The sequence below is a fragment of the Eumetopias jubatus genome, unplaced genomic scaffold, assembly GCF_037043125.1.
Source record: "Eumetopias jubatus isolate StellerSeaLion01/CBP00866 unplaced genomic scaffold, mEumJub1_p1.0 scaffold_4, whole genome shotgun sequence".
Classification (NCBI taxonomy): Eukaryota; Metazoa; Chordata; class Mammalia; order Carnivora; family Otariidae; genus Eumetopias; species Eumetopias jubatus.
Window position 1 is genome coordinate 94,964,177 of NW_028274810.1, and position 26,022 is coordinate 94,990,198.

Genomic DNA, 26,022 nt, shown 5'->3' on the forward strand with positions numbered 1-26,022 from the left:
CCTTCTTGTAACCTCTGTCCACTCCGGCCCCTTCTCGCTGAAGAAGCCACCCCGGGGCTCCCACTGCACACCCAGCCAGCAATGCCTTGGCTTGGCATTCTGACCCTGTAGGCTGCTGGGTTCCCCTGCCAACCGCTCCCCATTCTCCCTGATCGGTGGGGGTGGAGGGGATGTCAGCTTGTGTTCGGCTCCCTGGCTTTGCTCCCAGGACTCCCTTCTCCTCCCTTCCCCTTAGTTTGCAAACGCCTCCTTTAGAAAGGCTCAGGCCCGGACCCCAAGCTGGGCTAGTGCGCCCACTCCCTCTGGGCTGCCACCACTTCCTGTCCTCGCCCCTATGACGGCTCCACCGCTGCATTATCTGCCCTGAAAAGCTGGGGGCGCCCGGAGGGGAGGCTGGCCCTGCGTCCTGGCACCGGGTAGCTGGGAGCCCACTGAGAGTATGCTGAGCGAGTGAACCAAGCGTGGAAAGGAGGAAATTGGCAACCGCTGGCTTCACCCGGATTACAGGCCGGGGGTTGGGGAAGGGGTGGGGTGCGCGGGCGATGGGGGGGGCGGGGGGGAGTTGCGAGAAGTGTGGGGGCGTGGCCACGCTTGACGGACGGGCCCCCCGCCCCCTGCGAGAGGAGGCCGACCGGCCGCCCCGCCCACCGGCCGTAGATAAAGCAGAGCTCCGGGCCGCGGCGCAGGCAGCGGGAGTGGGCTCACCTGCCGCAGGTGCCCGGGGCGGACCCGACCTGGACCCTGGACGAGCGAGGACCGGCACTGCGGGAAGATGCTGCGCGAGCGGACCGTGCGGCTGCAGTACGGGAGCCGCGTCGAGGCGGTGTACGTGCTGGGCACTTACCTCTGGACCGATGTCTACAGGTGAGTGGGGCCACCGCGACGGCCTGAGACCCTCCCCCCCCCGACCCCAGAAATCCCGAGACCCTCCTCGGATGTGGGGACGCGACGGCCTTCCTCCAGCGCGAGTTGCTCCTCGTCCTGAGGCCCTTGCATCCGGAAATCCTAAGAAACTCACTCAGAAGCCTGACTGTCCTCAAACTGACAGCCTCCCGGAAATCTTGAGACCCTCTCCCACCCCGACCCAGACCCAGCTCCCTCGTCACCCCTTTCCCAGAGCCCCTCCCCTGGACCCCAGTCTTCCCAGGGTCTGACCCTCTGCAGCCCCTCTCCCAGGACAACCTGGGAGAACCCTAGTCTTTCCCCTTGCTCTCCCCTCAGCACCTCCCTTCCCCCCCCAGGCTCTCCCCTTCCTCTCAGAACCTTCTGACTCACCACCCACCTCAGATCAGCTGAGCTTCCTCCAGGATCTGCTGGGGGAGGGGGGGTGAGGGGGGGGCGTGGGGCCGGGCCAGATGGGAGCTGCCTTGGGGTGGAATCTGGCCCTGGGGGTTACTCAGGCTCCAATTTCACCCTGTGGGGGCTGCTGGTGGTTGGCCTGTCCCCAGGCACTGGCTGTGAGCTCCATGTCCCTGAATGCCTTCCCCTGACTTCACCCTGGGGTTGGGGAGGACTTGGTTCTGCCAGGCTGGAGGGTGCAGGGGCAGGGTGTTTGGCAGAAGAGCGTCCCTGACGGCACCCTGTTCCCTCCCCCTGTCCTCTGGCCCACAAATTTGGGTGGGGTGCAGGATTTCTGAGACAGCAGGACATAGGGTGGGGAAATTGAGGTCATGCCCCTCCCCACTGCCCCCAGCCCCCAGGAAGCAGGCAAGTCCAAAGGTCCACCTCCTGTATTCTGTGGGGCATCCTTGCGAAGGTGTGGCTGGTGTGCATTAAGGGGTGGAGAGGGTCCCGGCAGGGTCATTCCATGAGCATTCTATCAAAGCAACACTCTATTCCAAGCATGCAAAATGTTTCCCCCTAGCTAGATGGGACGGGTCAGCGCTGACAGGAGGGAGCATGCAGGACTCTAAGGTGGGACCCCACGCTGATAACCTCAGGCAGGTCCCCTAACCTCTCTGTGCCTTGAGCTGAGCTGGAGGTGCCAATGTGCCTTATTGCTCCCAAATCATTCTGTCATCCAGAGCACCCCGCCTCCTCCAGACCCTCACCAAATCCCATCCCTGTGTCTTCCCACACACCCTCCCCAGCCCATCCTCTCGGTCACCTCCGGTGGCCCTGGCAGCCCTGCCCAGCCAGTCCCCTGCCACCTCTTCAGCAGGCACCAGCCATGCTGATACCATCAGGGCCCCAGCCTCCTTCTGTGAGGACAAGTGTCCCGTCACCATGCAGACCAGGGACCCTCTCCGCTCATCTGCCCCTGGCCTCAGTTGTCCGCACGGACACCTCAAGGGTGGTTTCTGAGGGTCATAACACAGCAGGGGACTGTGGGCCCGGCCTCAGTGGCCTGGAAGAGCTCCCCTCTTTTCCCCACCCCTGATCCTAAACCGGGCACTGCCAGGGAGCGGGCCAGGAGCCAGTGCACTGAGGTCTCTAAGCCTCAGCTGTCCCTATACCCGCCTGTTTGTTCACTGGGGCACTTTTGCTGCAGCCTGAAAGGCTGGCATGGTGCCTCTGGTGGGGGGATGGGGAAAAGAGGGGGGCCATGCTCGGGCCTCCTGCCCTGCCCTGTCCTGGAAGAGAGAGGCCCAGCCCCAGCAGGGGCAGTGCATGGGGCAGGGGTGGACTCCTCTTCCTCCCTCTGGCAGGGGGCAGAGGTGTGATGATCCCCTGTGTCCTTTCTCAAGAAAGCCACCACTGCCACGATGACCCCCGTCTCCCAGCTGCACTTCACTCAAGACCCCATCACCCCCAAGAGTAGAACCCCAAGAGTCTACACCAGCGCTGTCCAGCAGAAATAGCATGCCAGCCACAGAGAGTGGCAGGTGTACATTTAATTTCCAACAGCCACATTTTTTAGGATTCAAATAAAGAGGTGAAATTAATTTTCATAATATATTTTATTTAACCCAAGAGATCTAAAATACTAGTACTCCCATATCTAATCAATACAAAAATGATTAAGGAGATAGTTTACATTGTCTTTTTTCATACTAAGTCTTTGAAATCCAATGTGTATCTTATACGTAGGGCTCGTCTCAGTACAGACTCACTGAATTTCAGGTGCTCAATATCCACAGGTAGCTGGTTGTCCCTGTACTGAATAGCACACGCAGTGGTTCTGACCCTCGGCTCTAGTGCATATGGAGCCGGATAATCGTTTGCTGTGGGGGGCTGTTCTGTGCGTTGTAGAACGTTTAGTGGCATCCCTGGCTTCTTAACCCCTAGATGCCCGTAGTAACCCCCCTGCCACTGTGACAACCCAAAATGCCTCCAGATAATGCCAGCAGTCCCCTAGCAGGAGGATAAAAACGTCTCCAGTTGAGAACCACTGGTCTAGTGGAAGGAAACCTCTTCTAGAACAAAGGAGATGGGGCTATTACTGCTCTTGTCACTCCTAGTATCCAGAGTGGTAAGAGCTAGTGTCAGTATGAATAATAGCAGGGATATTAGTGAGCACTTGGAAACCTAATGCATTCTCTTGTATCTTCCTCACCACAGACCTTGGGGGTCATGCTGAGATCATCCCATTTTGTAGACGAGGAAGCAGGGCTCAGAGAAGTGAGGCCAGTTGCCCGATGTCACACAGGATTCAGGTCCAGGTCTGTCTGACTCAGAACCCATGCTCTTAATCTCCACTCTCTTCTGTGTGACTTGAAAACTAGCAAGTTGAACTGGGTGACCCTCTCAGCCTGGGTCTCTTCCATCCTCCATTGCCCCCAAACACTTCACCCACCCCCTTTCGGAGTCCTTCTGGACTCAGACACAGGTTCTGACTCTAGACCCCACATGATGCCCCCCCCACCCAGGGTCTCCAAGGAGACATCAAGGGGCAAGGCCTGGTGGACCCTGGGCCCAGTTAGTAAGGGAGTATGTTTGGACCCCTCACTTCCTGAGTGACAAAAGTGAATGAACAAGTCTCAACACCCACCCCCTTTCCCAAGGGCTTGGGCCCCCTTTCCTGAGATGCACGCGCTGCCCCCGTTCCCTGCAGACACACAGTCGGGGCTTCCCCTGTGGGTGAGGGGGTCACTCAGGGATTCCTCAGCAGACCCTATGGTTGACCCACCCTTGGGGGTGACGCCCTGACCCAGGCACATTCTGAGTGCTGGTTTCCAGCGAGCTATAAGTAAGTAAATGCACAGAAAAAAAGGAAGAAGGGATTTTTTTTTTCCTAGAGATTTACTTTGCAGCAGTTGTTAAAGGTACTTCCTGTTTCCTTCTCTCAGTCCCAAGCATCTTCTCTTAGATCTGGCACATGTATGCCTTGCCCACACCATCTCCCCGACAGTCCCTTTACCCGGCAGCTGCTTCCTCGCTGGGGCTGACCCGGGTCCCCATCTGCTTTGGGCTTGAACCTGGAGAGGGCACAGAGCGAGTGGCCTCTCCATGTTGGTTTCAAACTCCCTACTCATTTTGGTTTCTCTGCGGAAACACCCCCAGAGCCGGGAAGGATGAGAGAAAGGGCAACCTTGGAGTCAAGTAACGGGGTGATCACACTGTGCCTGACTGTGTGGGCACACAAACCGGGCTGTGTAGACAGCTTCTCCTCTCCCTCCCTTGGTTTATGCATCTGTCCAGGGGAGTGAGAGACATCCCCTTCTCTCTGGGGAAGAAACGTCAGGATCCGTTTCCTAAAGTCTGCAGGAGCTTCAGGGCACAGATGACCTTAACAATGGTCTCTTGCCTCTGCAGAGCACTCTCCTAATTACATTTGACCTCAGGATGAGGTGGGAGGTAGGAGCGATCCCCCACCCCCTCCCCTGGGATACCCCAAGGCAGAGGCTGGCCGGTCATTTTTCCTGACGGTGTCTTGCCCATCACTCTCTGGCAGAAGATAGGCAGAGGGTACTGGGGCAGGAGAAGCAGGCACAGTAAAATGCTGGGAAAACAGGGAAGGGCACAGAGATGTACCCCACCTTGGGGAAGAGCCTGGAGAATCAAAATTCACCATCTCACTCCCTCGACCCTTAGACTTCCTCCCCATTGCTCAGTTGGTGTGAGTGTTTTAGAAAGTATCCTTAGGACAAAGGCCAAGGAGGGGGGTGGTCTGTGATCCAGTTAGAAGCATTAGAGAAGTGGGGTGCCATGGTCTCCCCGTCCCTGAGAGATCCAGGCCCTGCCTCACTGATCCCATCTCCTGCCGACTACCCTGCACACACTCCACTCTGGCCACATTGGTTTTGTGGATGCTATTAGCTCTTGACCACACCAAGCTCATTCGTGCCACAGGACCTTTGTACGTGCTATTCCCTCTGCCTGGAGTACTATTCCCCAGACCTCTGCAAGCCTGACATTTCATCCATCAAGGCTTACTCAGACGTCACCTCCTCTGAGCAGCGTTCTTCACTACCCTCGTTTCGTGGTACCCCACCTCAAGCCCCAGGCACTCTCCACCTCTGTACCATTTTTCCTCTTTTATCCACCTCTTTCTCGTCTCTTTGTCCAATTCGCTCGTTCTCAAACTGTGATCCCTGGACCAGCAGCGGTAACAACAGCAGCTGGCAACTTGTTAGAAACGCAGTTTCCAGGCTACACATTCGTGATGTTAAGACCGTGCCTGTGTCGCCAGGCCTTGGTCCTTCCCCAGGTCTGGTTTTATAAACACTGGTGACCAACCATGTCTGGTTTACATCATGCGTCTTCTGCGGGAAGTGCCTATGATTCTGGGTATCTGATCAACCTCAAGAAATGATAGCACATTTGGTGTCATAACTTTTGGGAAGATAACCCTTGTTAATTTGCCATTAGATGAATTCTAAAACTAAGAAAAGAAAGAAGTATAGTTTCTTTCCACAATGTAATATGTACAGCAAGTCATCACGTTGGGCACTTTAAATATATATAATTATATCTGTCGATTGTTCCCCTGCCAATTTGGGGGAGAAAAAGAAATATAAACCATGTTTCTCAGGCTCCACCCCAGATCAGCTAAGTCAGAGATGGGATGGTCCAACAGTCTGTATTTTAACAGGCCCTTCAGATAATGCTGACACACATTCCAAATTTAAGATCCGCTGGTCTAATTAATGCTTGCTGTCCTTCAGAGTATAGGGTTAGACCCCAGCTCCAATGCCCCTTCCTCCAGGAAGCCCTCCTTGACCTGCAGACCAGGGCTTCATGGCACCCTATGCTTCTATGTTAAAGCCATTCTCATCGCCAAAGCCACATCATCAGCTGTGTAACCCACTGAAAGTCTTCCTCTTCCACGAGAACGTGTGCCCCATGGGCCCAGGGAACATGTTCTCTCTTTTGCTGATCTACCCCTAGCACCTAGAACTGTTCCTGGCACATAGTAAGTCCTCGGTCAATATGTGTTGAGGGCATGAGTGACCACATAAGCAAGCCCTGCTCTTCCAGCCCTTCCTTCAGCAAACACTTTGAGCTACTATGAGCCTGAACTGGGCCAGGGGCTGAAACAGAAAGAAGAGACAAACCCCACCTTCAAGGAGCTACAAGGGAAAAAGACATGGATGGAGACAAATGTATTGAGTCGGGTCTTTAACGAGGGATGGTCAGTTGCCCGGCAGAGAAGTCAGGGAAAGGAAAGGTAGAAGGAACTGCATTTGCAAAGTGCCACAGTGAGCTGGGATAGTGCAGGCCTGAGAGGCTGGAGAGTCAAGCTGAGACCCAGGGGCTGAATGTCACTGGTTGGGTCCCAACTTTTATCGTATCGGCTGGCACTCAGGAGCCACTGAATATTTTCAAGCAAGCAAGTAACCTGATGTCTTTTTTTTTAATCCCTCTGGTAATACAGTTTGGGAAGCCAAGAAGGGTTGGTTCAGTCATTCATTTATTCCCAAAGTATATATGGAGCGTGGCCCTGTCCTGGACGCTGGAGTGCGATGGTCGGTGGGGCAGATGTCCCGGGGACTGGCAGCCTGTCCTGGGCTCGCTATCTTTAGCTTCCATCTCACAAGCAGGAGGTCATGGCCACCACCAGTACCCCCACTCTCTCCCTCGACACCATCCTGAGCCCCTCCCTGCAGCCTCCAGGGACAGTCAAGTTGTCCCCAGCCCCTGGGTCTCAGGTTTCTGGGGGATGAGTTCTGCAAGGTTCTTCCCGGGCATGGAGGCAAAGCCAGCAGGATCCGCAGGGGACAATGGGTGCCTTTGTTGCTTCTGCCAGGGCCGCTCCAAGAATAGCTGTTTGCTCAGCTCAGAGCAGGGCTGGTGCTGGGGTAGGAGGGTGTGGAGCCCTGGAGCTCCAATGCGGGCAGGGCGTTAAGCCCCTGAGCCTCTGGGGCCTCCTCCACTTTCTCCCTGGCCCAGAGGAACGAAGGTGGCAGGAGACATCGCTTAGAGCAACTATTGTCAGAGTCGGGTCCTAAAACTCATCCTGCCCCATGAGTTTGTAAAGCATTCTTTTTCCTAAATAGAACTGAATGCAGAAACCCAATATGTAAAACCAGGTGAAATCTCAGTGGCTCTGCTTAAAGGAGAGTGGGGACCCAGCCAAGTGATCCCCAGCTTTTCCATGCCTCCCTCCTTACCTCTTTGTCCAGGGCTTGCCCCCTCTGCGCTGCCCGGATGGCAGCCACCACCCCTACCCAGTGCCACACGCCACACTCCCATGTCACACTTGGTGAAACAGAGGGAAAGTGCCTTGCCCGAGACCATCCAGCAAGTTGATGGTCAAGGCTGGGACTTACACTAGAGGTGTATTTCCCTGACCCGAGCCCACCCACCATTGCTCAGACTAACCATATTCCACGTGTAGTGCTAATAACTTAACATTTTTCTTTACATCAACTCACATTTTATTACTTTGGTTTTTTTTTTAAGATTTTATTTATTTATTTGAGACCACACGAGAGAGAGCAGAGAGCACAAGCAGGGAGGGCAGGGGGCAGAGGGAGAGGGAGAAGCAGACTCCCTGCTGAGGGACTCGATCCCAGGACCCTGAGATCATGACCTGACCTGAAGGTGGATGCTTAACCGACTGAGCCACCCAGGCGCCCCTATTACTTTGTTTTAAATGGAGATCTTATGGGGTGTCTGGCTGGCTCAGTTGGCAGAGCGTATGACTCTCGATCTCAAGGTCATGAGTTTAAGCCCCACATTGGGCATGGAGCCTGCTTTACAAAATAAATAAATGGAGATCTTATATTATTACCATAAGTAGCAATCAGTGGCCATAAAAAGATAACACGTTTAATAAATACATAAACCTTCTTTTCGATTGTGCATCCCTGTGCCACCTGGCAGCATCTGACACACGCACCCTCTGGGCAATGCCACCAGGCACTCTAAGCATCTTGCCTCTGTCCCGCTCGGCTCCACCCTCTTTGCTGGGGTGTGTGCAGTGTGCCCAGCCCTATGCTGGACTCTGAAAGAGGAGGGATGGAAGAGACCAGACCTGCCCTCAGGGGCTCTCAATCCAGAGGAGGACAGGTACCCCACGGCAACACCCTGAGATGAAGGGCTGCCCCTGCCCGGGGAGGGACGAGGGGCAGAGCCTGTGGGGCAGCGGGGATGGGCGGGTGTCTTCCACGTCAGCAGATGGACACTCAAGTCTCCCTCAGCAACTCAGTGGCAAAATTGGACCCAAACCCACATCTTATGCGAAAGTACCCCCAATCCAGGGTTTTTGCTGAGACTCCGCTTCTCGTACTGATGGGTGTGGACAGATGGCAGCAGACCATTGCCAACGAGTGTCCAGCCTCCGATCGGCCCAGTGACCCCATGAGGGGCTAGGGAATTTAGAAGGGGGCAGATGGACAAGAAACAGGGTGGCTCCGGAGCTTTTTTTCTCAAGCTCCTCTCCCAGGCCTGGGTGTGGACTGCCAGGCCCTTGCCCACACTCTCCCGCAGTGGCCTCCAGACCAGTGGTCTTTACCAGCAGCCCCTGCAGTCAGTGGCCTGGGTCCTCAGAGAGACCCTGCAGGACTCACACTCATGGCCTTAACCACCCCAGGGCTCTCACCAGCAGGCCACACTGCTGAATGTCTAGACCAGTGGTCCTCAGAGTGTAGGCCTGGGCCAGCATCACCAACCGTTCCTGGAGATGGGGTCCTCACTGCAGACCTATCGGATCTGAAACTCTGAGGAGGGGTCCAGCAATGGGCGTGTGGACAAGCCTTCCAAGTAATGCTGCTGAGCTCTGAGAACCCCTGGTGGGAACCTCTCATCCAACCTGACCTCTGCCCTGCCAGCCAGACTCTCCAGGGAAAGGATCTACAGATCTCTAGCCTTAACAAAACAAAAAACAAAAACCCAGAGATTTAGACTGCACCCCTGGCTGATTCTGACGCCCAACCATAGCGGAAAACTATTCTGGAACCCAGGAGCGCCAGGCCCTCAGAAGAGCTGATGCGGTTTTGAGGCAGATGCTTGTACCTATAACTTAACCCCTGAGGATCCCACTTAAACCCCTCTGAGCCCTCTTCAGCCTCTGGAAACCTTCAGACCGGGGACTGGATTTAGCAAACCTGTCTGCCCTGAGCACCTTCCTCCCCCAGTCTCCCCATCCTTCCTATCACCTCCCCTTAAACCAGTGTCTCAAACCAGTAACAAAACACCGTGGGCTGGGTGGCTTAAACAAAGAAATGAATTTCTCACAGTCCTGGAGGCTGGAAGTCCGAGATCAGGGGCCAGTGTGGTCGAGTTGGAGTGGGAGCTCTTCCTGGCCCACAGGCGACCACTTTCTCACTATGAGCTCATACGGCCTTCCTCGCAGTGCAGGAGAGAGAAAGATCTCTCTCCCCCTTCTTACAAGACGACCAGTCCTATTGGATCAGACTTCATGCTCATGACTTCATTTAATTCTATCTTCTGAAAGCCCTCTCTTCAAATGCAATCATGTCGGGCAGCGGTCAGGGCTTCAGCATATGAATTTGGGGGCACACAGACATGCATATAGCAACCAGATCAAATCAGTCTGTTTCCTGCCCTGAAATCTTCATGGCTTTTCAAGAATTCCGAAAGCACTAGGGCGCCTGGGTGGCTCAGTTGGTTAAGCATCAGCCTTCGGCTCAGGTCACGATCCCGGGATCCTGGGATTGAGCCCCGCCTCTGCCTGCTGCTCCCCCTGCTTGTACTTGCTCTCTCTCTGACAAATAAAAAAAAAAAAGAATTCCAAAGGTATCAGCCTTTAATAGAACACCACTCCAGAACCCCTAGGAATAACTCAGCCCCTAGGAATGACTCTCAGAGGAGGGAGTTCCAAGCTGGGAAAGAAAGTGTGGTGGGAGGGAGGGATCTTTGTGACAGAGCCAGCCCACCCCTGCCCTTTGAGGACCCAAGTCCCAGGCTCCTTCCCTGGGCAAACCCAGCGCTTTGACACCTGCCTCATGCCCTTCAGTCAAGTTCTGCCTGCAGTTCGCACACTGGATTGCGGGTGGGCGCTGCCTTTGGAGCCAACTCATTTCTTGGTCTGGGCCTCAGTACGTGCACCCTTAGGGCCCCACATGGCTGTCCATCAGAAGCACAAGGAAGCCTGTTAAGAATTCAGATCCCCAGGCACCTGGGCGGCTCAGTCGTTAAGCATCTGCCTTCGGCTCAGGTCATGATCCCAGGGTCCTGGGGTCGAGCCCCGCATCAGGCTCCCTGCTCGGTGCGGAGTCTGCTTCTCCCTCTCTCTCTCCCTCTGCTTGTGTGCTCTCTCTCTCCTTCTCTGTCAAATAAATAAATAAAATCTTTAAAAAAATAAAATAAAAAATAAAATAAAGAATTCAGATCCCCAGGCCCCGCCCGCGAACATTCTGGCTCAGTGGGTACAAGACTGGCCCAAGGAACCTGTATTGTTACCAAGTATCCTCCCCACTACCGGGTGATTGCAGTGCAGCTGGGCCCTTGGGGGTCCCCCAGACCTGGCCACCCGGCGGGGGGCTGTCCCTTGCAGCCCCGCCCCTCCAGGAGTCCTTTTTGGAAGCCCTTCATTCCACCCGCCCTGGAATCCCCCCCTCCATGACCCTCTCTCCTCTCTCCCGACAGCGCAGCCCCAGCCGAGGCCCAGACCTTCAGCCTGAAGCACTCAGAGCGCGTGAGGGTGGAGGTGGTGCATGATGGGCAGGCCGAGGAGGTGGCCACCAACGGCAAACAGCGCTGGCTTCTGTCACCCAGCACCACGCTGCGGGTCACCATGAGCCAGGCGAGCGCCGAGGCCAGCAGTGACAAGGTACCCTGGCTGGGGAGGTCCTCGGAGGGTGGCGGGAACCCGGGGCCAAGCTAGAGCAACACCATCCAACACAAACAGAATGCGAGCCACACTTGTCACTGCCACATTCCTAGTGGCCACACTCAAAGAACAGAAAGAGACAGGTGGGCTCCATTTTAGTAGTGCATTTTCCTTAACTCCATAGATCACCATATTATTATTCTGACATGATACCAACATAAAAAAAAAAAAAACAATTCATGAGCTAGCGTACGTTCTTTTTCATACCAAGTCTCTGTCAAACTTAGAGCACATCTCAGATCAGATTTGCCATGTGCATGTGCGCAGGACACACCTGTGGCTGGTGGCTGCTGGACTGGAGGCAAGCTTAAGGCCAGACCGTGGAATGATGGCTTCGTGGAAGGTTAAAGCTGTGGGCTGCTTAGTGATATATTAGAATCACTGGAAGTTACAGCCCCAAACGTCCTTGGCCTCCTTGTGTATTAAATGGGGTGCCAAGTGCCCATGCAGCAGGGCGATTTGCCCAAGTGATGAAGCTGAGACCAGACATCTCTTCTCTGGCTTCTCTAGTTATGAACCTCCCCATGCGCCCTGTGGTAGTGATGGCACTGGGCATTATCCAAAGAAAACAACCTCAGCCCCGCCCCCTGGTGGTTTAGCAGGAGCAAGTCACACACCATGGCAGATGGGGGAGGGGGCCGGGGCCGGGGCGGGGGCGGGGGGGAGGGGGCGCGGGGGCAGGCAGCAGAATGCACCAGGGGTCATAGGTAAGCAGTCAGCACCCTGCATGCCCTCTGAGAGGAGGGGAGCCTCCTATCTCTTGGATAATTTGAGAGAAGCAGCCCACCAACCCAGGAATGCTTCCTGGAAGAGGGGGTTTGGATGTTTGGGGAGAATTGGCTTGACAGGCTGTGAGAGGTGAGTCAGGGAGGGTGGTCACTGCAGATTTCCCCACCTGTGATCTGTGATCTCTGCTCTTCTCTCCCTCCCAATGAACCCCTCCCTGCCAAGGTCACCGTCAACTACTACGAGGAGGAGGGGAATATGCCCATTGACCAGGCTGGGCTCTTCCTCACGGCCATTGGTAAGTTGATGTGGCTGTGGCCTGGGTGCTTTGCTCCCCAGGGGCTGACGCTGCTGCCCTTCTCAGCAGCACTTGGCCTGTTTCCCATGCTGCAGACCTGGCACTCGGAGCTTCCTCTGAATAATGCAGGACTGAGAAGTGATGCCACACATGCCCAGATCCTTCTGTCCCGGGGTGAGGGCTGTCCTGCAGGAGGAGGCATACCCTGGTCTGCCAGCACCTCGCCCCCAGTGTCAGCATCCCCACCCCAGGCTCTGTGGACCACTGAGAAGAGCAAAGTCTGTTCCTCCCCGCCTCTCCCCTGCAGCCTGGAGAAGAGCTTGCCTCTCATAGCGAGGGAAATGGCCGGTCTGCTCTGTCCCTGACAGTCCCAGCTATCCCCTTGCCCTCCCTAGACCCTGCCCTGGGAACACAGAGAGGAACTCCACCTAGTGCCAGCCTTTCATTTGGCATTGAGGACAGGGAGGCTCAGAGAGGTTAGGGAACTTGTTCTAAGTCACACAGCAACTCCCTGGCAGGTTGGGTCCAGGGCTCAGGGTGGTTCCCCTCCCGGGGTCTTCCCATCTGCACAGCACTCCCCTGCCTGGGTGCCAGGGCTCGTGGGGTGTGGTCTTCTTCAGTCACTCGACTCTCCTGCAGGTGAGGTGTTACTTTTATATCTTCTTTTTCATTTTAATTACATAATGTTTAAGCCAGGAGGAGAGGTCAGGGGGTCGTTCTATCTGTCCAGCCTTAATTTAGCATTGATAGAGCTGCCACATGGCAGGGAGAGAGAACTATCAGCTATTGAGAATGTCTTCCATTTATTCAACACCCACTCTGGGTCCTGGACGGTGCTGGGTGCTTCGAGGAGGAGAAGGAGAAACACCTGACCTTTCTTGAGCACCGACCGTGTGTCGAGCTCCAATCCTTTACTGTCACAATCTCAGTCCACTCTCCCAGCTGTGCCCAGGATAGGCAAGGGGTCTCAGAACTTCCCCCAGAAGACAACTAATTCCCACAACAGCTTCTCCTCCTCCAGCCACCAAAGTAGGCTCCACAGCGGCACACCTCCTGTTTGCTGGTCACCCTGACCCTCTTTCTGCACCGGGGGAGTGCCCAGCCTTGGGGTGGGGTCCTCGGGACACCCTCAGGGGGCCCTGAGAGAGGCAACAGACCCTCCTGATTTGCAGTGGAGGGCTGGCCCGCCCCTCACATGCACACATGGCCCCCGGGGCATCTCAGATGACCGGCCCTGAGGAAACCTAATCCCACTGAGACAGGGACACCTGAGGACGTAAACAGGAAGGGCAGTGGCCCGAGGCCTGTGAGGATGTGTCCCAGAGGGCTGACTCCACCATGAGCGAGACTTGCCCCAAAGCCAGGCAGACAGGATAGATGGCAAAAAGGTGCCCCATGAGGAGGCAGGACTGGAACCCCCGCCCCCCTGCCTTGTCTGAAGGACTGTGGAGCTTGTGCTCAAGGGAGCAGCAGGGCTGAGACCCCCAGAAGGCACTAACTACGCTTACGGATATTCAGGTTCCAGGGACCAGTAAAATGCCCACCCCACCCCCCAATAGTAAGCCTGACAATGTTGATGCTTGGCCAAAAAGAAAAAAATATTAATAAAATAATTTGCCAGCAATTATCACCATCATTCTAACATTTTCGCACCTAAAAAGTAGGCAGAGGAATCATTCCAGAATAGAAGACCGTAATTTACGTTGCAGAAATAAAGTCTTGTGGAAACCTCACCCACTGAACTTACAGTTCCTGTTCCACCAGGGACCCTGGTGGAAATTGGTTCCTCTTAGAGTCCACTGGTCTGTCTGACCCTCTGGGTCTTGTCTTCCTCAGGTATCTACCCCAGGGGCCCTGAGCCCGACGTCCTGAGTATTCACCACCCCTTCATAGGGAGGGCACCTCAGAAGCAGGAACACCCCGAAAGTTCTGGGATGGTGGGGCTGCTCCCCCAGGGACATATCAGAGTCCATCAAACCCTAGTTCTGCCCTGAGCCCACCCTGAGCAGAAACAGCCCTGGCTGCAGAGTAGACATAAATTAGTCCAAGTTCTGGTTCTGCCCCTCCAGCCACATTGTGACCATCACCGCCTTGAGCCCCAGGTTCCTCATCTGCACAGAGGGCTTCACCGCGCCCTCGTGCACAGTGCTCACAGGGATCCGATGGGAGGGTGTGTGCAAGGGGTAGATGCTCAGTCAATACATGTTCTTCTCTCCCTTCTGCTTGGGGTAGCCACATCTTTCCTCCGCCTAAGCCAAGTTGAAGAACTGTATTGTCCCTTGGTCTTGCTCCTGGGATTTGAAAACAAACCCATGGTGCCCTTGGCCAAACCAGGCCCCGGGGCTTGGCTCCCAGTCCTGCCAAGGACGTGCTGTGTGACTTTACCAAGCAGCCCACCCCTCAGGACCTCACTTTCTCCCAGCTGTAAAATGAAGGCTTCCCGCCTGTTGGTCCCTCAGGGCCTTCAAGACTCCAGGTAGGGCTGAGTTGCAAAGCCCTTCCTGTGAAGGGGACCGTGGGAGGGGAGGACCGGGAGAGGGAAGAATGGTCTCACCCTCTTGGCTGTGGTCCTGGCAGCAGGAGCAGGACATGAGCCTTGAGAATTTTTAGCATCATCCTAAGGACCTCATTTCTTGTGCCCCCTCCCCAGGGCCTAGGATAATTGCCCTAGTTGGCTGTGAGGGAGAAAGTCCTTCCTTCCCACCATACCCCAAGTTGCCCAGTTACATGAGAAGGGCCGGCACCCTGCCCCTGGGGGCCCGCCTGCCAAAACGCTTATGCCTCTGTGTCAAGCCTGAAGCCTCAGTGTCTAGATCCTCAGGGCAGACTACCTTGAACTCAATCCCAGTGACATTTCCCATAAATCTGCCCCGTACCCCAGGTGCAACCTGATGCCTTGGGGCTATTCTGGGGAGCTGAGGTAGGATTCCGAGCCTCTGGGAAATGTCATCTGGAGCCCAGATGCCCCAAAACAGATGTCCTCACCCTCCTTCCCTGCAGGGATGACGGAGGGCAGAGCTCTGGGTGGGTCATGACTGACGGCCCTGTTTTCTGTCCCTACAAGGACCATCCTGTTGAAACCCAGTTAAATTGAACATTAGAGGAAACTTCAAAGAGGAGAAGCCCTGGAGGTTGGGAGGTGGGTGATAAGAGAGCCCGATGACATAACGTCTAAATTTTATAAGGGGAAGTCAGTGAAACTTGTCTGAAGTTAATAAATCAAGGAAGAGCACTAAGTATTATGGAGATTGCCTCAGGCAGGTGAGAGGATGGGATGGACAGGAAACTGCTATTTTTTAGACGCTGTTTGGTGCTATTTGAGGTTTGTTTGTTTTTTTTGGGGGGGGGTTGCATTTTGTGCAAATATTACATCGATAAAATTTTTTTTAAATATTTTATTTATTTATTTGACAGAGAGAGAGAGAGAGAGTTAGCGAGAGCAGGAACACAAGCAGGGGGAGTGGGAGAAGGGGAAGCAGGTCTCCCGCTGAGCAGGGAGCCCGATGCGGGGCTCGATCCCAGGACCCTGGGATCATGACCCGAGCTAAAGGCAGATGCCCAATGACTGAGCCACCGGAGCGGGCGCCCCTACATCAATAAAATTTTTAAACTTAAGGAATTTATCATGAAGTAAAGCACAGTTAAGTGCTTCATAATGTTTCTCCTGTGACCTACTGTGTTCATGGACCCACCAACAGCCATGGTGTGGTGCCACCTTGACCTAGAGACGAAAGTCCCAGGGCTGCCAGGGTGGGGATATGGCCAGCTCCTCTGGGAATGGCCTTAAGGGGAGTAAGTCTTGGGTCTTTGAAAGCGGTCTTAGGTTTTAGAAACAGCCCAAGGTGGAGATCAGCCTGAGTCGGTGGAGAGGAAACAGGCCAAGGTCAGCGGTCTGGAGTCAGAGGCCCAAGTGGGGTACCTGGCTCTGCACTCTCTGGGGACTTTGTGGGCACTTCCCTGCAGGGTGCCTTGGTCTCATCCGTATGGTGAGGGTGGCTGGGTGGGTGATAACTCTCCCTGCTGGTATGATTGAGGGGAGAACACGCTAGGGGAGGTGCTCTGCCTCCGGCAAAGGGAACTGCACACACAGAAGAGATTGTTATCTGGAAAAGTAAAGACAGAGATTCCTTAGGGAGCCCAGGTCTCTGGCTGGTTCCCAGGGAGGAGCTTCAGGAAGCCACCTCCCTGAAAGGCAGCATTCACTGGGGAGTGTCCAGTTGGAAAGTTCATGAAGGTCTGGAAGCCAAAATTAATACTGTTCCTCCATCTGAGGCTTCAGTCTCTTTAATAGCAGCTGGTGGTACCCGCTTCCTCACTTTGTCCCTAGAATCCTTACCCTGCACCAGCCTCCAGGTTATCAGCCCAGTTTGCTGACAGGTGACATCTCTGAGGCTGGGTTTGCTCACCTCTACAGTGGCAACAATAATATTTATGTCATAGGACTGGGTACTCCAGGGCAGGCAGTGTGCCCCGAATGCCCACCAAGGGGTCCCCATGCCTCGTAGAGTGCCTGGAAAACAGAGGATGCTCAATGGTGATTTGCTGAGCAGATGGTATCAATGGGAGGAGCTTATCTAATCATGCATGTCCTATGGCACCCGACTGACAGCTGGGCTGCAGAGGCTGGACACTGGGGTGCTGCCTCTCCCAAGGACCAAGCGCCCTAGGAGTTTCCCCCATCCTGCCTCCTAGACCCAGAAAGGCTACATTCAGGGAATGGGGCTGTGAGCAAGGAGAGGACTTGAGTATTATCCCCAGGGTGAGCCGCCTCAGGGAGGGTGACATCAGCGGCCCTTCCTGTGCCAGGACCCTCCTCCCCCCCGCCCCCGATCCAGGGAGAGAGCAGGACTGCCAAGGGAACAGACCAGGAATGCATTCACTCCCATCCAGCTCCCGCCTCTGTCCAAGTCATGCTCCGCATGAGACGGAGCCCACGGAGCAGCTCAAACACCTGGACTCGATTCATCCCATTGTGTGACACTCCCATTACCTTGGGACAACCCCCTGCCCTGCCCTGCCCTGCCCTGCCCTGTTAGTCTCTAACTCGGGGCCATTTGGCCTCCCAAGGGACATTTGGCAATATCTGGTGACGTTTTGGTTGTCACAATTGGGGGATGTTACTGGCACCTGGCAGGCGGAGGCCACGGATAATGTTAAACATCCTCCAAAGCAGGTAGGGAAACTAGGGCTCAGAGAGGCTGGCCAACCTGCCCAAAGTCACACAGCTTGTAAGCAGAAAACCAGGGTTCAAACACAGCACTGTCTAACGCTAAATCTTGGGCTCCTTTTACCGCCCCACAGTTTCCATGAAGCCAGTCCCCAGGACAGGCCTAGGGATACCAAACACCCCTTCCCTAAGAGAAAGAATAAACAGAGACCCCAGTCTGGACCCTCTATCTGACAACCTGGCTTTCTTGGGCACCCTCAGATCGAGAGGGCTTGGAGACCCAGCTTCCCACCCAAAGTAAAACCCTGGTGGGAGGCAGGAATTCTAGAAGAGATCACGCACAAATGCATGTGTGCATACCACCAGGACAGACTGAGAAAGGCGGTCAGGAACTCCTATGAGAGTTTTCCAAACATGAGCTTCAGGTCAGGCCAAACGCACCGTGTAGGGCACATGACTTGGCATCTCTGAGCCAAGGCTCCTGGCTCTTTCCAGTGACTTTCATCCCATGCACCACCCAGAACCGCCTGCAGAACCATGAAGTGTTGGGGGGCGGTCCCCTGCCCTACCTGCTAGCCCCTCTCCAGTCTGTCAGGTGTCCGCTTGTGTCCTCCATCAGGCGGCGGGAGGTTGGGGCAGGGGCTGCATAAGATGGCAGCAAGCCCCACCCCTTCCAGGGACCAAGCGAATGTGTGAGCTGCACCCTAATCACACAGGGCTTCCTCCCGGCCCCAGCCCCGCCCCACCCTGTCTGGCAGGCTCCACAGCTCACCTGTGTGTCTGTCCCCAGAGATCTCCCTGGATGTGGATGCAGACCGGGACGGCATGGTGGAGAAGAACAACCCAAGAAAGGTACTGAGTTACCAGGGCACACGGACCTGGACTAGGGGGCTCCCGGGGCGCGGAGCCCCAGGATGGATGCTGCAGGCAGCCATGGTCCTCCCCACAAGCACAGACAGCTCTCCTTTTATAGATAAGGAGACTGAGGCCCACAGAGGAACCAAGCGCCTTATAGCAACAGCTGCAAATCACCTTCCCCAGCCGGATCCCCCATCCACAGGATGGGACACCCAGTTCACAGAGCTGTTGGAAAACGTCCTGCCACAGAGGAGGCGTTTGCTCTTATTACTTTGCCTTTTTTTTAATGTTTTTTTTTTAATAATTTTGTATTGTTATGTTCATCACCATACATTACATCATTCGTTTTTGATGTAGTGTTCCGTGATTCATTGTTTGTGCATGACACCCAGTGCTCCATGCAGAACGTGCCCTCTTTAATACCCATCACCAGGCTGACCCATCCCCCCACCCCCCTCCCCTCTAGAACCCTCAGTTTGTTTCTCAGAGTCCATCGTCTCTCATGGTTCGTCTCCCCCTCTGACTTACTCCCCTTCATTCTTCCCCTCCTGCTATCGTCTTCTTCTTCTTTTTTTTTTTTAAATGTTAAAACTGAATGAGGGGGACCATCGGAAGCAGAAGACCGCATGAATCATTCTCAGTTTGAGGCATGTTATTTTTAAGGGTGCACCCACACCCCTTCTCTTGTTTTATTCATTCATTCATCATTGCTTCATCGGTTTATCTACTCATTAATTTATTCCCTCTTCTGCATTTCACACTCCCATTTTGCTCCCCTACAAAGGACGATTCTAATGGGTTTAGTGTTCCTTTCTGTTATCACGGTTCTTGCAAAACACACAGTGTGGTTGGTGCGCATGTATCTTTAGCTTGCGTAGACAGCGTTGTGTTCTCTGTCTCAATCTGCTGTGCACGTTGCCCTCCAGGCAGGTTTTAAGCTCCAATGGTTTTGCTCTGTGTACATGCAGAGTTGCTTCTGTGTTCCATTTTCTGGCCTTCTATATCACTTACATTGGTTGTTGCCACCGGCTTATGTTACTTTCATAAAACAACCTAAACCCTGTTTTAAATGACATGTAGATGGATACTTGAAAAAGTTACATGAACACAGCCCAGAGAGAAGCCTGGGTCCTAGCAGCCAGCCCCGGACTCTCTGTACCAGGGACGTGGGGCCTCAGACCTGCTGGGGAGCCCCTTCTCCCCGGCTCCTCCGTGGGACTCTGCCTTCTGGAGGCCGCCAGCTGCAAGGAGACGCTGAGTCTGCGTCCGTGGCCAAGCCACATGACGGTAGACTCCACGGAGGCCTCAGCGGCACCCAGCCTCCCCCGAGCAGCTCTGCAGCCTTGGTGAAGTCACACAATCCCTGTGGGCCTGGACTTTCTCAGACTCTATCTGGGCCTGTGAAGTTTCATATGTTCTTTCTACTTGTCCCATACGTATTTGTTGATATTCCAGAACTGGTCAGGCCCTGGGGCTGCAGAAGGAAAGAGAGGAAGTCAGTTGCTGCCCTCAAGGAGCCCACGGTCCAGGGCGGGGGCGGGGGGCCCACATTAAACAGAGTGACATGGGTGACCATCTCATCACAATTGTCCCAAGTTCGCCCCCAAAAAGAACATGTACGGTGACCTAAATGTAACCCCAGGGCAGCCGCTCAGGGCTGGAGACTCAGAAAGGTTTCCAGGAAGAAGGGACGGTCATGCTGTGACCACAGGAGGAGTGGGGTTGGCCAGGTGAGGGAAGACCGGACTGCGCTGGGAGCACGGGACCTGTGAGGGCAGAGATTTGGGAATCTGCTTGGGGGGGAGCAGAGCGAGCCAGCTGGTGGGGGGGACGGATGGAGGGAGAGCGGGCCAGTCTTACCCGGCCTTGCAGCCTGCAGTCAGGGATTGGGGCTTTATCCTAAGTCAACAGGGAGCCCCAGACAGGGCTTAAAGCAGGAAAGCAACATGATCTGGTTGGAGCTCATTCTATTATGGCCCTGGCTGCAGCAGAGAAAGTGGATCGCCTTGCAGGTCCCATTTGGAGCACTCAGCATGTCTGGAAACAGCTGGGTGTCCGTCCATCCAGTCGTCTCCCCCTGATCCCCTCTGGGGACTCCAGAGCCTGTTGTAGAATGCGTGCCTGCTCATTCCTCTGGCCGCCCTCCGTCTCCCTGCCCCCCACCCCTTCCAGGCACAGGCACACCAGGCTTGAGGTTCATAAATGCCCAGTTTTCCAATCTCTGTGTCCCCCTCTGCCCCCATCCCCCTCCTGAGCTCGTCTCTGGTGCCTACACTGAGCCTCTCTGGGCATCAGATATGGGGTTCACATTTGCCAAGTCACCCCTGCCCCGATGCTTGGTGGCTGCTCTTTGTTCTCATCCTGGGGCTGTCTCTTCGGTGTCCTGTGGGGTCTGCAGCGGAGCTGGGAATCAGCCAGAAGGTAGCCAAGAAGGCGCTGACCCCTCTCCCTGACATTGCAGGCATCCTGGACCTGGGGCCCTGAGGGCCAGGGGGCCATCCTGCTGGTGAACTGTGACCGAGACACGCCCTGGCTGCCCAAGGAGGACTTGAATGATGAGAAGGTCTACAGCAAGGAAGGTGCCAGCAGGACCCACCTTTAGGGTGGGGGGCGGGGAGGAGCAATGGAAACACGCCTGCTCCACCGTGGGCTGGGCCAAGACTGAGGCAGGAGTGATCCTCCATCTCCTGGGGATGGTGGACTCAAATATCCACTCTTGGGGCACCTGGGTGGCTCAGTCAGTTAAGCATCCAACTCTTGATTTTGGCTCAGGTCATGATCTCGGGGTTGTGAGATCAAGGCCTGTGTCAGGCTCTTCGCTGGGTGTGGAGCTTGCTTAAGAGTCTCTCCCTCTCCCTCTCCCTCTCCCTCTGCACATACCTGCTCTGCTCTCTCTCTCTCAAAAAAAAAAAAAAAATCTACTCTTGCTAAAATGCAGAAGATAAAACTACTAATGCAGTTCAATTGGAACCATGGTTTTAGAACAGGAATTACACGTACACAAACACATAGGGAAAGGACTGGAAGGAAATTCCCAAAAAATTACAGGAGGTCATGGTGTCAGAGAAGACAATCAGTTTTTATGCTTTTCTACGGTTCCCACAATACATATGTGTGGGGTTTTCTGTCCCGATTGGAAAAGTAACGATTATTCCTGAGCCCACATTGCAGCTGCATGTCTCTTAATTCTAACCTCCTCTGCATCCCCCCTTCCTCAGACCTCAAGGACATGTCCCAGATGATCCTGCGGACCAAAGGCCCTGACCGCCTCCCTGCCGGCTACGAGATAGTTCTCTACATTTCCATGGCCGACTCGGACAAAGTGGGCGTGTTCTACGTGGAGAGTGAGTGACCCCAGTGCAGCCCTTCTGGAAGTTTCTATCTATTCGGTGCCCACTGAGCTAACCTCCCCGGGGTCCAGTTCTGCCCTCCACGTTCCCCAGAGTCCCCCCTCAGCAGCTATGAACCCTGCAGGTGCAGGTGACTGGAGAGGGCCAGGACGTACCGCTTAGTAACGGTCACTGGGAACACTGTTGTCCCTTGAAGTCAGGAGGCCCCAGGGACAGGCCTTTCCTCCCTCAAAGGAGTTGGTAGTGACTTGAGTTTATGTGCAAACCAGAGCTCCTTCTTCCCCCATGAAGCAGGGGAGGAAGGGCTTTTGAGGTCTACATAAATACGTGTTGAGCCTCCTCCATGCCAGGTGCTGTTCTCAGCGCTGGGGTCCCCTGCAGTGAACTCTGCGATCACACCCCACCTGGGGAGAGGTGATGGTCTGGGGAGGGACACATGATAAGGAGCACAATGGGAGAAAATGACACCCACCAAGTACGAGGACTTTCAGGGGCAGAGGCGAGGTATCACTGGCCCTGGGCGGTCCGGAAAGGCCTCTCTGAGCAGGTGACGTTTGACCTGAGGCCCAAATCCACAGTGAGAAGGAACCAGCCATTCATGAGCTGAGGGAAGAGTGTTCAAAGCAGAGGGAACAGCACACACAAAGCAGAGAGGAGTGGACCAGCTTGGAATGTTAGAGGAGCAAAAGGGAGAGATGAGAGGTGGGGGATGTGTTGGAGTCAAGGTCAGCGAGCTGGGCAGGGGCCAGGGCATGCAGAGCGGGCTTGGATTTTATTCTGAGAGCAGTGGAAAGCCATTAGAGGGTTTTAAGCAAGAGACTGTCAAGATCTGATTTATGTATTAAAAAGTTCTCTCAGCAAAATAGTTAGCTTTGCAATTTGCCATGATGAGGGGTGGGGCTTCCCCTGTGCGCCCAGCTGTCTGGGGGGCCCAGGATCTCTGGCATCCCTCTGGGGCCCGCCTCTAGAAAGGCCCGCTAGAACCAGGACAGTCGCCGTGAGGAGCTGGCCATGGGGGCCCCAGACCCTCACCACAGGGAGTGATTTAGCCCAGACGGCAGTGGACAGCTACCACCCAAGGCCAGTCCTCCTGATCCACCCTGGGCGCTGGCAGTGACCTCCCACAGGCTGGAATGTCCCCAGTGTCAGGCAGGCTCTGCTGCCCCAGGGGGCCGGAGCTGTTGACATTTATCCCGTCCAGCCCAAGGTAACCTCGGTGGATGGGGCTGCCGGCAGGGCAGGCGGGAGTGGTACATCAGAACCTCTACCTGCTCCTCTCGACTGTGGCATTGAACTGGGACATGCAACGTGTTGCTGATAGTGACACCTGGATGTTTTCTAGAGGGTTCTGTTCATTAATGGGAGTGGATTGCCCTCCGGCCCCGTAATCGCCCCTCACTTATTGCTTTGGCTGGGATTATTCTGATAATTATGAATTATAATCCTTGCAAAAGACAGAAGTCCCCCATGCCGTTAAGAAGACACAGGTGTCTGAGTGTCAGCCTCAGATTCTGCCCCAGGATCCCAAAGTCGGGGCCTGACCTCTTCCTATAACAAGACAGTGACCAGCTTGTCCCAGTTTCCCCAGGACCTCCCTGGTTTTCACGCTGAAAATCCCTCATCCTGGGAAAACCCTCAGTCCCAGGCAAACCAGGATGGTTGGTCACACCATCAAGGAGTCTCCTTGGGAAGTGGAATGGCTCCAAGGCGACCAGAAGGGTTATGCCAAACCATACCACGTGCCGGCCAGTAGGGCCAATGCCTGGGGCCAAGGAGAGGTCAGGGTGGCTTGGCAGGCACAGCTCGGGGCATGTGGGCCGCTCAGTAGAAGGGCATTGCTGGCTCCTGCAGGGAGAGCTGGCCACCGAGCTGGGGGCAGGGGAAGGAGGCTGCTTGGGACAATGGCTGCATTGTTCCCACCACGGAATCAATCCGCCTTGAGCCCAAGCACCAGAAAGAGAGACACATGTAAATCGCAGGCCACAAGAGGGAGAAAATTACATGCAGAAGCGCAAGAACATGTTCTTCCACCTGACCCAGCTTCCTGGCCAGACCCCTTCCCTCCCCAGGCCCGGGCGGAATGCCTGGCTGCCCGGAGTCCTGGGGAAGCTTTGGAGCTCTCTGCAAAGACAAGTCAGCTTCTAAGCCTGAGATCTCTCCCCTGAGCTTCAGCTCAAGTGTAGCCTGAATGCCTGGAAGAGAACTTTTTAATTATGCAGATCCATCTGGATTTATGTAGCGATTAGGATCTCCTGAGGGTGCACCCTGTTGTTTCTGAGTGAGAAGGACTTTACCTTCTGTGTCAGCTCCTTGGCACATCCAGGGTCTCAGTCTGTCTGCCTCATTTCTTGGGCCCATCTAAGGGAAGGTGAGGTGAGGTATTATTTCTTTGCCTTCTGTTCATTAGCCATTCAACACAAAGGCCGTAAGTTTCATAAGTTTTGCAGAAAGGGACATGCCAGCTCATTCAGGGGCTCTCGTAATACTGATACCTACAGGTCCCAGCTGTGTTAATGAGGGTTACCCATGGTTACCGGGGTTCCCTAAGTTACTGATGCTGTGTCATTTTATCTTGCAATGACCTTGTGGCCTAGGTGTTATTATCCCCCATTTAACAAACACGTAAACTGAGGCTCGGGAAGGTTAAGTGAATTCCCTGAGGTTTTGCTGCTTGTAAAGCCAGAACAGTATTGGAACCCAGGTCTCTCTGACTCTGGAAGTCATAACCACTAAGGTAAAGTGCCCTCAACAAGACATATAACCAGGGTCTAGTTGAGCACATTGTCCTTCATGAGGAGCTGTCCCGAGCCTGGGCTTCGGAGGTTCCTCTAATTTGCCAGTTTTAATCATGTACCCTATTTGTACGAGGACTGATCCGCGGGTGACAAGTCATTAACTGTTACCATTGTTCTTGACAATAAGTACTAAGCTGAGCCTGATTCTGCCCTTCCAGCTCTGCAGGGCATAAAGAAACTCCTTCTGGAACTGCATACTGTCCTCCTTCCATGCCTTTTGGCAATGCAAGTATCTCCTCTCCTCACTGCATCCCACCTCTGCCACACCGAAGGGCATCTCAGAGTCTCCCTTCCTCTGCTCACATGCTCCCCACCTTGCCTGCCTTTCCCCCCACTCCCCACCCCAGGAACCTGCCCGTAGCTCTCTCCCATGTTACATACTTCCCACATCGGCATTATCTTATCATCGGCCGAGCACTGCTCTTGGACAGAAATATAGCATCTTGACCATTTCTATCCACCACCACCCCCCCAGAGGTTGCCCGTGCTGGGAACAGAGTAGTAATTCTGCTCTGGCCTGAAAATTCTCCCATAGGGAGTAGCGTGGAAGCTATGGGTTCATTAGGTAGAGGTTTATTAAACACGACCTGTGCGACTTTGGCACTGGGCCCGGCCAGGCCTGTCTCTGCCCTCAGGTGACAGTCTCTCAGGGCCAACAATTAATCACTGAGCTCATACCCACTCAGAAGGGCTGTGATGGGCAAGGATGGGGGCTACAGAAGCACCACACAGAGTCCCTGGCTTGGTTTCTGGGCGTCATTCCCAGAAGGGACCCAAATCAAGGCCTGGAAGGAAAGGAAATATTCCCAGAGGAGGGAACAGCACTGGAAAGGGTTGGGGGACCGCAGTGGGGCAGATACCCTGGGGAAACCTGCCTTTCCTCCCAGCCACGAGATGGTACAGCCAGAGACCATGCACGGGGCTATATGCCAATGTGGCTTCCATTATACGGACGGGAATTTGGGGTATAAATGGGCACCTTGGTGTTTTGTGTCTGAAAGGGGAGGGGAGCTTGAGTTTCAGAATTGCACATGAATTTGAGCCCCAGCTTGGCCACTTGCTGGCTCCACGACCTCAGCAAGCCATTTTTCCTTTCTGAGAATCGGTTTCCTCATCTGCAAAGCAGGAACGTAATATCTTTCCTCAACACCACTCGGTGCTCCGTCCTCACTTGCTATCATTTCACCCGTGCCATCCCTGGGCGTTAGCCCATTTTTATAGACGAGGAAGCCAGAAACTAGAGAGGTGGTCTGGTTTCACTGTGCCACATGGCGAGCACACAGCAGTGCTGGGATGATGACCGGGCCATGGCCCTTCTGGTGGCATTTTCTGCTTGTGCTTTTCTCCCTGTGTCTAGAGGACAAGCTACTCGACCATCTTGTCCCCCGCCCCACTGACACCCCCTGGCAGGGGCGGGGGTCTGACGTGGGCCCTTCTCCCTCCAGACCCGTTTTTCGGCCAGCGTTACATCCACATCCTGGGCCGGCGGAAGCTCTACCACGTGGTCAAGTACAAAGGCGGCTCCGCGGAGCTGTTGTTCTTTGTCGAAGGCCTGCGTTTTCCCGACGAGGGCTTCCCAGGCCTGGTCTCCATCCACGTCAGCCTGCTGGAGTACATGGCCGAGGTGAGAGCTCCCAGGCCTTCCAGAG

The 26,022-nt window shown here is 54.7% G+C and overlaps 1 protein-coding gene and 1 non-coding gene across 3 annotated transcripts in view; both read left to right on the plus strand.

Moving 5' to 3' along the window:
• The first annotated feature begins 667 nt into the window (after positions 1 to 667).
• The window catches only part of PADI2 (peptidyl arginine deiminase 2), a 41,347-nt gene continuing 15,992 nt past the window's right edge, over positions 668 to 26,022 (plus strand). The window contains exons 1-7 of one of the 2 annotated variants that reach the window (XM_028108310.2): positions 668 to 864; positions 10,936 to 11,119; positions 12,131 to 12,203; positions 18,161 to 18,222; positions 20,690 to 20,807; positions 21,447 to 21,572; positions 25,819 to 25,997. In XM_028108310.2, the coding sequence (XP_027964111.1) occupies positions 773 to 864; positions 10,936 to 11,119; positions 12,131 to 12,203; positions 18,161 to 18,222; positions 20,690 to 20,807; positions 21,447 to 21,572; positions 25,819 to 25,997 (834 nt within the window). In that variant the 5' untranslated portion in view covers positions 668 to 772. The remainder of the gene's footprint in view (positions 865 to 10,935; positions 11,120 to 12,130; positions 12,204 to 18,160; positions 18,223 to 20,689; positions 20,808 to 21,446; positions 21,573 to 25,818; positions 25,998 to 26,022) is intronic. The other variant, XM_028108311.2, reaches the window with a different exon arrangement.
• On the plus strand, positions 5,487 to 5,619 carry LOC114213422 (small nucleolar RNA SNORA72). Its single transcript, XR_003610208.1, has one exon. It is a non-coding gene; the product is annotated as a small nucleolar RNA SNORA72 (small nucleolar RNA).